This window comes from Ornithodoros turicata, chromosome 1 (assembly GCF_037126465.1).
Source record: "Ornithodoros turicata isolate Travis chromosome 1, ASM3712646v1, whole genome shotgun sequence".
Taxonomy (NCBI): domain Eukaryota; kingdom Metazoa; phylum Arthropoda; class Arachnida; order Ixodida; family Argasidae; genus Ornithodoros; species Ornithodoros turicata.
The window spans coordinates 61,106,274-61,119,828 of record NC_088201.1 but is presented as its reverse complement, the minus strand read 5'-3'; the positions used below and the strand labels follow the sequence as shown (position 1 = coordinate 61,119,828).

Genomic DNA, 13,555 nt, shown 5'->3' with positions numbered 1-13,555 from the left:
TTTAGTACCTTGTTGTCTAGCAATGCTTTGGAAGGTGTGCTCCACCTGCAGGCTTGATTTGGTCACTATTGGTCATGTAAACATAGTAGAAACTAAAGGAAGCCATCAGTGTCTAGTGCTTTTGAGTGGCAGGCAGACTAAATATTTGAATTATAGGCAGATCCTGTTGTACCTTTCCTGCAAAGCCAGCAGTAGTACGATAATGACAGTGATACAGTAATGGTACAATCAAACCCCTGCTAATGAAAAAATGAAGGTGTTGCAGTAATTAGACATTGGAACTTTATTCAAGGATTGATATGTTATTTGGTAATTCTTGTAATTGGAAGTGACAAAAACGTTGTTGATTTTGAGAAAACACCAGAACAGTGCAAGTGACAAGAGCACACAGCAGCACTGTTGTTTAACTGCTGCTGTTCTCTGCTGACATTTTGGCTCACGTTGACAGCTTTTGTGTAATTGTATTCTATGCAATGCAGCACTATGCAGATGCGCCATTGCTCGTTTCGCTAGTTTGACTTCACTTGCTGTGTTTACTCATATGTATATTTAACACACCCTGAAAGTGGTGCACTATTTTTTTCTTTTTTCATCTTCAACACACTGACTTGAGCAGCATACCTTGCTTGTATCACAATGTTATTGTTGAAATTTTACTACTAAAGGTGGATTCATTACAGTACATACTAAGCAAATGGAAGGTAGGAGCGCAATTTTAACTAGAGCTTAATAAATGAAACTCCCAACTGGGGTAAATGAGGATGAGTTTTTTTTCTTCTTTCTTTAAGGGGATGCATAGTGTGTTAGTGTATCACGAGTTGCTGAGCATTTTTGTGATTGTATTTCATTGAAGTGCCTGACACGATCACATTGTCAGTGATCAGTCAGTGTTTCATTTTTTCGTGTGAATCGCCACAGCCACTGGTGCTGGTGCTGTCCTCGACATGGAAAGGGGCACAGCGCATCTATGATGAGCTGTTGCTTCTGGTTCAGGATCATCGCTTGTCCAAGTGTTGTGTCCTTTATGCTGGAGGCTCGGAAGCAGGAAAGGAGGTACGGAGGTTTAAGCTGTTGCATCAAAAGTTGTGTGTGAATAAGTGAGACACACAAAACAATACTATTAAACCAAGCATTGATTGATAATCCCTCATTCTATAATTTTTCTTCTCTTTCAAATTTCAAAATCTGCAAATTCTCTCTGATTGATACTTGTACATGTCTCCCTGTGTAACACTCTGTGTGACGCATGCTTGATGTAATGAAGCTCTGTTGCTGTAATACATTGTAAAATCGAAATTGAATTACACAAAAATGTCCTTTGGGCATCTCTGCAACACTAAGTCACCTCATCAGGCATTAACAAGTTCCAGCAGAACGGATCATGAGAGTTTGTTTGAAGGATGAACAAGAAAAAAAAGTAAATATTTATGCCTGTTAGTACTGCATGATACAACGGTGAAACGCAAATGTGGACAAGGACTGACAGAGAGACAGGATGAACGATAACTTCCAACAAGCTTATTCGAAGCAAACACAAGCATTATGTATAGAGTATGTATGTATGTTTTTCTAAATTCGGGGACTCAAAATCTGGTAAATAAACATGCTCTCAATTCATGCAAATTCGGGTGGAAAAACTTCCAGTACGCTAAATTCGGGGAGAAATCTGGCTCAGTTACTCAAACTAACTGAACTGGGTCGGTACAAGTGGTGATGTAACTGTGTTTTCCGCCAAACAAGTTAGTGTGCATTCCTACAGACGTCTCAGTGAGGGCAATTTGCCGGATAAAAATCTGATTCCACCCTAAAGAGGCAACCTTCAGTTTGGGGTGCAAATTCGGGAGAGAATCAGGTTAAACCCTAAAACTTCTTGCTCTGATTATGTAGTAGGTTTATGGTGGCTGTTGACAAAAAAGCACTTCTGTGCCAAGCCAACGGCACTGCAGCTCATGTAGGTGCAAGCCAGTATTGCATGAATGTGCTCTTATCACGAAAAGTAAGAATAGAATCACCAGGGAGATAATGGAAGCCAGGACGGTTGCTGCATTAGGAATGCAATGTGTCAGCACCCAGTCTGTGTCAATTTTTGATGATGAACTAGCTCTTTTGTCAACACAGTCACAATAAATATACTACACAATGATCGTGTTTCTTGCAAATAAACTTGTTGGAAGTTAGCGCTCGTTCCGTCTCTCTGTCAGTCCCTGTCCCCGTTTGTGCTTTACCATATTATCAAGAAAAGAAAGTGCACTCACGTTGTGTTCTTAGTTTCATGGTGTTGTAACTGTAGTTAATGATATTGGCATTTGTTTTCCAAGCTCTGGTTCTTAATTTGGTATGCAGCAACAACAAAATAAGGTGAGGGGCATAAAAGGAAGAAAAGGGCTCAAATAATGGTCACTCATGCTCGGGCACATGTCATGGTTCTTGGAATTACAGCAGAAGAACAGCAGACTGTTGCTTTTGTGGCATTTTGTTGATAATACAGGAGAGACGAATGCTGTGGCGTGTCAGTACAACATTGTGTTTATGGTATGTGTAACTGTGAGGAATTGCTGTCTGTAAGCAGTTTGTAAGAAACTAGCAGGTTGATGTAACCCACAAAATCAGTTGTGAAAAATGGCATTATGCATTGGAAATGCTCTTCGCCTCCACTTTATGTGGCAAGTTTTATGGTGTGGTTCCTAAGGCGAGGCCCACATGTGAGCATACATGATGCACCGCTCTTTAGCGAACCTAGTAAAGAAGTAACTGTAGCTCAGAAAGTAGGCTCATCCTCATTGCTTAATGAGATAGCAAGGTTCACCACCTGAATTAAAGAAGAGAATGAGACTCTGTACCATGTTTGTCCATCCGAAGCAGTGTAAACATAACGTACAGTGAAGTTCATCTTTAGACACCCTGTACGCTGAATTCAATACATTCCATTCCTGTAAAATCATTGACCACATCCAGTAGTTCATTAGTATGGGTTGAGCCTTATGTTTTAGGGTTATGTTTTAGGGGCTTGCAAAAGTGCAAATTTAGCCACCAATACAGGCACTGGGAACACCACATGCTGTGCATTCATCACAGCTGCACAGCATCTCATTTTCGTGTACTTTTTAAAAATAAATTTTCCACCAAAAGATCTGCTCTTTCACCTGTTATTGCCAGACTTTACCCCATTTTATGGCTCCCGAAATAAAACACTATTTTTGCCGCCCTAAGTTTTCGGAAAACATAAAACCGCAAAACTCAGAGGTCTAATTATGTGTAGTGCAGCAATAAGTGGTTTCAAGGGTACTCTGTTCCTCCGATAATCAATTTTTGAGGGGAACTGATGGAACACGAGTGGCAGTGCCATGTGCCACATGCCACAAAAGCATGGCTTTTAAGTGTACCAGGTGCTGTGGGGAATGCTGTAACACGTTTTGTCCATGCAGGTTCAGCTTGTGAATGGGTGTGACATCCTTGTTGCCACACCTCTCAGCTTCCTACGAATCCTTCGTACCTTTCATGGCACCATCACTAATCTCAAGCGTTGCTGCCACCTTGTACTGGATGATGGAGAACGTCTCATTGAGGAATTTACTGAAGAAGTGAGCTATTGAGGCCCTTTATTATATAGTACCATATACAACACCATGCCGATTTTTGGCACAGAACTAGAACTCGGATTTTCTTTTTCTTCCTCTGATTTTACAAAGATCTCAAGGTAATTAGCGTCATATCAGCTATGGATGCTAGAATGTTTTTAATTCTGGAGAAATGGGCACGATACCTTTTAGCCTGACTCTTTTGTATACAGTAAAACCTCGTTAAAACGTACCTGCTTAAGCTGTAGTTTCGGTTTAACAACAGTTGAGCAAAGTCCAGGAGCAGGTTGCCATTAAGCCTAATGTATTTTATGTCCGCTTAAACAGCAGTCGTTTTTCCCCGCACCTGTCGGTTAATCCGTAGCTGTTCTACTTCGGTACCCCGCGAACGTGACCCCGCCAGCCTTGGATGCATGCAGTGGATGCCAGCAATGGCTGGCTTGCAAGGTTCAAAGCATGCTGCAACATTGCTTCAAAAGTGGTGTCCGGTGAAAGCGCGGAGGCCAACAAAGAATGTGCAGAAGTATCGGAGGACGGACAGCTTCGCCAGATCCTGCAAGGCTATGATCCTGAGGACATTTTTAACATTGACGAGTTGGCATAATTCTTCCAGTTGCTGCCTAACTATCAGGGAGGACATTGAAGGCAGTTCCTGTGACGACCTTTCCGAGGTATTGGAACGCCAGGGCGCTGCAGAGAATGTCTCCTTTGGGTTTTTTTTGTGATGTGGACAACGATGTTGTAACATCTCCCGGATGGTCTGACATGGACATCATAGCTGCTGTGACTCCCACCGTTCCCTCCATAGAAATCTTAAGGAGTATGCTAGAAGGAAACCTCTGGAACTGGGATGTATGGGAGGGTAGCGCCATATTGAATCGGCTGTCTTTGCCGCAGCGCGTGCAAAAACAGAATCCGGTAAGCATACACCAAACATAATACAAAAAAGGTTTTTTGAGCAATAACACACAGCCCTAACTCAAGAACCCCTCAGATTTGAAAGAAAGAAAAAAAACAGACAGACACAACACGGACACCATGCGGGAATGCGGTCTCCGCCGCTGCCCCGCTGCCTCAACCAGCCTTGGCTACAAGCCTGGATAGGGGCGGACAGTGACAAAATCCCCAGCCAACAGAAGCAGCAGAGCAAGCGTTGCCAACAGTTTTCGGAATTGCGCCTCCTTTCACGGGCTAAAAATATGCGACATTTCCTCGGCTGATTTAATATGGCTGCCTCCGAGCGCATGCATTGAGAGAGGGAAGAGTCCCGTTCAAGTTCTTTGCTCTCCTCCGATCCTCCTCCGTGCCTTTCCTTCTAGCCTCTCTCCGTAAGACTTTTATGGTGCCCTCAGAAGACTTCCAGGCTGATGACGATGGTGACACGGAGGAGGAAGCCGTAGACGTGCTGTGCCTCACCGTTGCGGAAACTGCTCGTGATGACGTGATGCCCTTGTTTGCAGAAAAATAAAGGGCTGATGGAGCCGCTGGCTCCTGGTTTGAAAGACTTCGAAGCTGTGATTCTTGCCGTGAGGTCACGGTACCGACAAGCGAAGATTACAGATTTCTGTAGTTCTGCGAATTAAAGTACTATTTTGCGTATTTTCTTCCAAGAAACAGCGTTGGGTGTGTGATCCTCTCTTTCAGTAACTCATGTGCTTATCTCGTAATTTGGGATATGCCGTAGTGCCACTTAAACCGTAGTTTTGCCGCGTCCCCGCCAGGTACGGTTTTAGCGTTTTATTTTACTGTATATACCATTAGTAGAGCCTATAATTTTTGCAGGTTTAGTTCAAAATTCTGTTATTTTCTTCTGCACATTCAGTTTCACATAGTATATGCTTGATGTGTGTCTTTCTGTCATTAGGTTTTGCATAATGTTAAACTTTGTAAAAATCGTCTCGAATAATGTGAGAAATGGCACCTTCTGCATGGCATTCAAAACTCTGCTGAATTGTTATAGAGCAGCTAAGTTTTGTTGTGTCTGAGGGACTGATGTGGATGGAATATTAACGAAATTACAGTGCAGTCTTATTAATTCGAACTTTCGGATAATTCGAACTACTAATTCGAACATATGATCGTGCACAAAGCTTTGTTTGAATGACATGGCCTGGCAGTGCCCATCACACTGCTGGCATATCTGGGACACACTTATTAAGCGTGAAGTTTACGTACCATTACATATAAAGGCGATACCTGTACTGGAAGAAAGAGGAGCAAGCAACAAATCACCATAATGATGTACGCAGACGTGACTGGCACAGAATGGTGCTGCTTATTAGTGGTGGGCATAGGGAGTAAGCCATGCTGTTTTAAGGGATCAAGACCCTTCTTGTTGACTACACAGCCCGTAAAATCCCGCAAAAAGCCGTGACAGCCAATATTTTCTTAATTACGTTGAAGGGGTTTGCGATTGGGTTGGGTTCAACTTTGCAAATAATGTTGATAGAGTGAAGAAACGAATGTGAGTATATAACAGATCATTTTTTGCTCTGATATGTTTTGGTGCTTGCCTGTAAGTACATACTTTGGAATATGGATGAGCCTCTGATATTTCCGGCATTGGGTGACCAAGAGCCTGCGGCAAGGCCTACCGAGCCATGATACATCTCCGATGTGGCTAGTATGCCCTGCCAGTGCATCAAGCCCTCATTCAGAACAACTTCCTTTAGTTCGAGCTCCCCTTTCTTCGGAGAAATCTTCAGTCCCCTCGGAGTTCAAAGTAACGGCGTTCCGCTGTATAGGGTATGTGCTGAATCCAAGATAGGCTACAAATTATACAGCACTCGATTGAGATTACTGATGCATCGTGCTTAGATAAAATTGTGCAGTATCCCATAATATTCTATTTAGGTTAGAAGACACGGCACAATATGAAACTGTCGCCTCATTCGTTTTGCGAAGGTTATCTCTCCGCTCAACATAGGACTCTGCCACGAAGTCGTTTGATAATAGCTTCTGCTTGCACACCGCTACATGCTTTTGTATACAGTGTGCAAATAAGCACACAAAATCATAAAGAAAACCTTGTAATCTCCTGCCTAGTTCCCTTGAAAACTTGCCACACTTTGCACAGTTTTCCTTACATTCACCTCAATTAACCATTTCTTGCATCAGTATTGTTTGACAGTCTTCCTTAGAGGACACGGTAAAGAACAAATATCATCAGCGTACAATAAAACAGGTGACTGAATTCAGGAGGGTAAATTGTTGACGTGAATAAAAACAGATGTGGTGCTCCAACTAAGCCCGAGGCAACTCGGACATGACTAAAATATTAGGAAAATGTGTAGAGGTGTGTGAATATTCGAAATTTCGAATACGAATCAAGTATTTGCGATATTCTGTTCATATTCCTACTCGAAATTTTTATATTCGAAGTTTTTGAATATTCGTAAAAGTTCGAATGTTCAATTTTTTCTTCTTCTAATACCATAGCAGCTTATTACAATGCTGTTAAGGGCTGCACGGTAACAGCGACGAACACGTATAGTAGAACAGCGCAAAGCAACGCGCGGAGCTTTCGAAGTACGCTCATCTGCGAATGCGTCGCTCCCGTTCATTAACCGAAATCGAAACTAGTGCACAGTCGTGTGCAGCCACCATTTTAAAGTCCACCCCAGCCAAACTGCAGTATGCTTCATGCATCGTCACCACAGTCGCGGCTTTAGTAGATTGCTAACGAACTCTCAACATTTGTGTGAGGCCTACAGTTCCGTGAAATTCATATCGAAATTTTGTTGGCGTCGAGCTGAACACCGCTGTTCACAGTACCACTGCATGCACAGCCAAAACCCGCGTCTTGAACACGTTTTTTCTGTTTCAATTTGTGACAGTCAGCGATATATAATAGAAGAACGCTCGCATGTGATGACGGCGATAATCGAGGAGTGGGACGTGACAATATTTCGACATAACGGTAGTTCCTCTAACTCGCGTGCTGTGCGACGGTATGTTAAACGCGGCAACTACGATGACAATAACGCTGCAGAGTCATTTGAAACTGCACTAACTGTTGTTACAGATGATAACAAGACGCATGTAGCCTTAAGCCCGACCCGCAGGGAGTTACCTTGCGTGTGACTCGGGCGTGTCCACGTTTGCGCGACAAAGTTTTGAGGTGCACTCGCAGATTTTCTCCGTGAAATGAAATAAGCACTGAACATGAACGTCGTGGAAACAATCACGCGTGATGAGCACAGCCAACATCGTTGAGGATCGTGGTTTTACTGCACTAATGAATGAGACCGTTCCAAACTATGCATTACTGACATGAGCGATGGCCTCACGTGTGACGTCACATCTAAGAGCACAATGGAACCGTGCAGTTTCTCGCCTACACGACAAATGCGGAAGGCATTGTCAGTGCAAGAAGAGAGCACTGGCCACTTTCATTTTCCTTCTGAGATATGCTCATCACTAAACCATCCCATGTTCTGAACATGTCATTGCCCTTTACTTCCATTCTGTCCGTTTCACCAGCACTTACAATGCCAACACAAGTGTTCACTGTTCGTGAGATTTTTTTTTTTTACGGTTCTCACCTTGCCTCATGAGAACAGCACATTGTTTCATTGTAAAAATAATTTTACTGTACATGTGCATATAGTCACGTATGTCCACGCTAAACCAATACATTAACACATATTCCTTATTAGCACCTAGGGCATTTTTCTAAGGATCAGCAGAACATAACTGTGACCATGCTTGTTTTCAGGACTTAATTGTTACTCTTAGAAGCCTTTATAAAGTACCAATTTGGGCCTGTTGGTCACACGTAATAAAATCGTTAAAACAGCGCTAAAAACAATAAGGACGACACAGCAGTGCGTCTGTCCTGTGTCATCCTTATTGTTTTTAGCACTGTTTTAACGATTTTAGAAGCCTTTGTCCTATGACGTGATATTCGATATTTGATTTGATGATTCAAGGACAATTTTGCAGATGTATTCATATTCGATTCGTATTCAAAAATTTCAATATTTGCACACCCCTGGAAATGTGTTTTGATGCACAGTGACTTGACATATCTTGTTCTGCTGCACAAAAACATAGCTTTCCAGTTCATTAACCCATGGTGTAAATTTAGATTATGGAGTTTACTTATCAAGTGAAAATGAGGTGCAAGTTTAAAGGCTTTAGTGATTTCAATTAAAAATAGCATCTAATTGTGTGCCAAACACACTGAGGTCCAAAACTTTATCTGGCCTATGTTCATCTTAGGTGGGCCACATTCTGACGGAATACTCCACCTGCCTTCAAGAGCGTGCTTCAGAATGTCCCCTGAACCAGATCATTGTGTGTTCTACGCGGTGGACAACTGGTCTACGATCGCTGCTGTATCTTCTGGCGGAGCAGCAGAGCCCCCTGGTCTTTTTCTCCTCTTTCTTTGAGGCTGCTGTCTACAGTCAAGTGCCAACTTTTGCTCATTACGTCGACCGACAGGCAAAAGATAAGACTCTCTTAGGTGGGTTTTGATAATAATCCCATAAGCTAACGTGGGACTGGGTAGGGCTATCAGAATGCACTCCAAAACCCAATATGGGCAGTACGAAGCTGTTCCTCAATAGAACTAGGGGTGTGTCCATCAAATGAGGTTGTGTCCTCATGCCTTGGCCATCTGCACAAACCATGCTGTGCATGGTTAGGGGTTCTCAAACTTTGTGAGCTCAAGGAACACCTATACATTTGTGGGCATAGCGAGGAACCCCAATCTGTAACTTTCCTACAGAGGATAATACAGTAGACTTCCGCGGCGTCCTATAATTTTTTTTTTTTTTTGCTTAATTCTATTGAATTCGAAGGTCCCGTCAAATGCCCATATGCTTCTATTGATAAAAAAGTTTATTTCGAACATGAAAGCAGTCCACATTGTATAATTCGACCGATGTGTCTGTGAACAAGGCACCCGCGTCGCCTGTGTTGCACTGCACATAGAAACAGAAAAGTTCGTTCGCCCGAAAGCTCAGCTGGCAGATTGGCAGATGGAGACTGAATAGTGCCATTCCATACCAATAACCGCGAGTTTTAGTGCATCGTACACTATCGTCTTTGCGTATGTAAGCGATAGCATTGGTGGTTTTGCGCACACGCAAAAGATTCGCGGTTTGTGCAGAATCATCACACTTGCGTATGCAAAGGCGGTAGCATACGATGCACTAAGACTCAATCCATTTGGTGGCGGACCACGGTTCTGGCCAGTCCAGGGTGAGGAGGAAACTTCTCCTTTCTTGTTTTTTCTTCTTTTTCTTTTTTTCGTTTTATGTTTCACGTTTCACCGGGCTTTCGTTCGGAATCTGTTGGTGCAACAAGAGTCTGATATACAGGGTGTCCACGCTAAGTGTGAACAGATTTTTTAAAAATATATATAACACCTTTTCCAAGATGAAATCAATTGCAATATAGCATATGCTAAAGGGCACTCCCTAGCAGGGCATTAGCAAAGTCCAAAGGCAATGTCTTAATTAACTTTCATTAATTAACTTTTTAATTATAAAAGCTACAAAGTTGTCCCAATGAGAACATCTGTTCCTTTCGGTCACCTGATATCGTAGCCGTTTTCAGAACAAAAATCCGTTTGATAGATGCCCGCAAAAAATTCGTGAAGGAACGCCATTTTTTTCTTTATTTTGTTCATTGCGCTTCTTAGAAGACTCGTCTTTCTTTCACCCCCAATGTGAGAGGGAGAAAGAGCACACTATCGCCTCTCGCGTCCTGGAAAAAGATTAAAAGGAAACAGAAAATGCAACCCAAGATAAGGCCAGTTCCGATACAGTCACCCGATACGTTTGTTTTTGTTTTGTTTCCGCAAGTTAAAGCTCATCTTCGACGCATGAGGCGTCACTGTGCTCCTTCGCCCTCTCCCGTTGGGGATGAAGGAAATACGAGTCTTCTAAAAAGCGCAATGAACAAAATAAAGAAAAAAATGGCGTTCCTTCACGAATTTTTTGCGGGCGATCTATCGAACGGATTTTTGTTCTGAAAACGGCTACGATATCAGGTGACCGAAAGGAACAGATGTTCTCATTGGGACAACTTTGTAGCTTTTATAATCAAAAAGTTAATTAATGACAGTTAATTAAGACATTGCCTTTGGACTTTGCTAATGCCCTGCTAGGGAGTGCCCTGCAGCATATGCTATATTGCAATTGATTTCATCTTGGAAAAAGTGTTATATATATTTTTAAAAAATCTGTTCACACTTAGCGTGGACACCCTGTATACAACGTGCACTTCACGAGGTTCGATTGACTTCATGGAAGTGGACAACATCGTTGTCGAACGTGTCCTTGACCCCAATCTTGAACTCTGACATAGCAAGCGTTGTTGTTATATTTAACGTTCACTCGCTCCAAAGCCGTTTTGGTAGGCTCGCTCAAGAGCTCGTGTCAAATTACGGGCGAAGTGGTGCATTTAACGTGCGTTATGGGGGTGATGACAAGTTGAAGATCGGGCTCTTGCCTGCGCACGATTGCGGAAGTGAAACTGGAGCGTGAAGTGGTGTGCGCACTCTATGTTGCCTGTTTTTGGATGCACGTTTCAAGTTCGAGTGATAGCAGACAAACGCACAAAAGTGACACTGATATCGTTAATTTTTTTCGCATATTCTTTAATTGGATTTTCGGATAATTTGATCAAATTTCACGTTCCCATCAGGGTCGAATTAACGGAAGTTTACTGTATGCTGTAATCGCTCAATAGAACAATCGACAAAATGGGTGGCTTTGCACACATTCGTACATCCATTTTCTCAAAACTTCACTGCAAACACACAACACAATCCGTACTTAATGTATTCTTCGCAGTATTCACTGGTTTTACGGTTTTTACTGCAAGGAATAGAGCTTTACCTATACCCATTGATAATATTACTCCTGTATTACGATTAAATTTGTGATAACCTTCGGTGTTGTGATATGCTGGATATTCTCCATGCATCTTCTCTTTTCTAATCTCAAAGTGTGGAGGAAAGCATTCTTCCACTAATGGAGAATACTGCGTGAGCTTGGGCTTGTTTGTTTGCTCCCCAACCTCATGCTGTGTTCTTCATGGATCTCATCCACTAGCTGGCCTGCATCTATGCCATTCTCCCAGTAGTTCTTAACCAATCCCAAACTATTTCCCAATTCTACAGTTGAACTTGACTGACCTGCCCCCGTACAGAGCTCGTTTGTCACTGCTCTGCTTGCAGCGGCATACCTAGGAATGTATGCCATGAATGTGTGCGATGTGGTTAGTGTTATGCACATATTGTAACACTCAAGACACACAGCACCCAGTTTGAGAACCCTTGGTCCAGATAATTGCCACACTCACAGATACTCTACCCCCGTATCATCCCCCGCATCCGCATGACATGTAGAGTGGGTCTTCGGTGCTGTGTTCAGGGCTTCACCTCTTCCTGTACCCTGGCTGTGCTGGCTGTGAGCTCACAGCTGGCTGACAAACCGCACACCACAAATGCACAGCAACAATGAGCTGCCAAACTGGCACACTGCACTTCACATTTCACTCTGTTCAGATGGGAGTGGATGGTGCGCTTGCAAAGAAGTGAGTGCCTCCCTTGCAGGCCAATGTCCTGCAGAGTCTCTGTGAGCAGGGACAAGTATGTGGAGAATAATCATCTCTCCATATTTTATTCTCGCGTGCCAAATAATACAGAGGAATACCGCATGTGTATCCAAGAATGAGAAAGTCCATAATGACTGCAAACCGTAAAAATTTATTTTTAGGGTGTTTTGTCCAGGTGCCATATTTTTTTGTCGAACTATGTTAAAGCTTTTGGATATTTTTCTCCGAAGATCTGGTTGAAGGCTGCAGAGGCAAAAAGACAGTGATCTGCACACACTCTCACGCATCTGCACTCTCTGTTCACAAGCTGTTGCGCTCCATCTCCATCTACTCACTGCTGCTACACGACAAGCTGGTCATGTCGCAGATATGGGGTGAGCATTGACTGAGTAACACTCTTATGAACCTGCACTCTTCCATTTTTTTTTTTAAATCCTGTGCACACCTATCCAGAACATGTATTTAAGCAGGGTGTCTATCAACCTGGAAAACCAGGAATTGTCAGGGAATTTTGATGCAACTGGAAAAGTCAGGGGATTGTTGGGAAATTTGGCCAAAAAGCAGCTGCAGTCGGGGAAAATCGCGGACAAGTGCCGTGATGATGCACTGCAAATCGCGAGTGCCGATCAGTTTTTGAGCGGTGATACCGCGAGTAGCAGTTCGCCAGTGCGACGAGCTCTGAGGCAGAAAAGTCACTAATACTTAATAAATGGTCTGTTTTTTTGGGGATCTGTATCAAAATGTAGGAGCAGGCACAAAGTTCCCGTTTGTTTTCGTCAGGGAAGTTCGCTTGAAATAGGCAATGAAAACCTGGAAAAGTCAGCAAATTTGAAGGCTGCAATTTGCTAGACACCCTGGTGAGTGAGGAGAGCCCGCAGAGTACAAATTGTGTGATATCCATGTTGTTCCCTTGCAAGTCAACCTCACACTCACTTGTATGTATTGATGCAAGTATTAGTGACGAGTGAAACCTGGCCATACTGTTCCAAACAGATGTGGAGAACACGTGGGCATCTCCCCACACTGCTCACTCTGTGCCATTTCTGGTTGCAATGGACAATGTCTTGTCATGGGCCAACGTGCGGGATGCTGCTGCAGTTATCCACTACGATGTTCCGGAATTATCGAAATTCAACTTTGGCTTTCGGTTTTCGTGCCTAGTTGACCGTATGCAAAGCTTCGATAAAATGGTATGTACTGTTTACCTATCGATGTTTATGTTGAATTTTTTGCTAGCACATGCACATAAGTTGCTGAAGAAAGTAACATCGCAAACAAATTGGCTTCTGTTGAGCGGGTCCCGGCATGAATAGTGTAAGGTGCATTCAGCCTGCCATTGCACACATGAACCCCTTATAGCAATGATGGTATTTATCATTTCTAGTGTGAGACTCACAATAAAGTGT

General features: G+C 43.0%; 1 protein-coding gene across 1 annotated transcript in view; it reads left to right on the top strand.

The window, feature by feature from the left end:
• LOC135378289 (putative ATP-dependent RNA helicase TDRD12) overlaps positions 1-13,555 on the top strand; it is a 206,405-nt gene that overhangs the window by 166,476 nt on the left and 26,374 nt on the right. Inside the window, exons 15-19 of the mRNA XM_064611282.1 lie at positions 919-1,053; positions 3,426-3,581; positions 8,802-9,045; positions 12,380-12,523; positions 13,143-13,339. Coding sequence (XP_064467352.1) covers positions 919-1,053; positions 3,426-3,581; positions 8,802-9,045; positions 12,380-12,523; positions 13,143-13,339 — 876 coding nt within the window. The remainder of the gene's footprint in view (positions 1-918; positions 1,054-3,425; positions 3,582-8,801; positions 9,046-12,379; positions 12,524-13,142; positions 13,340-13,555) is intronic.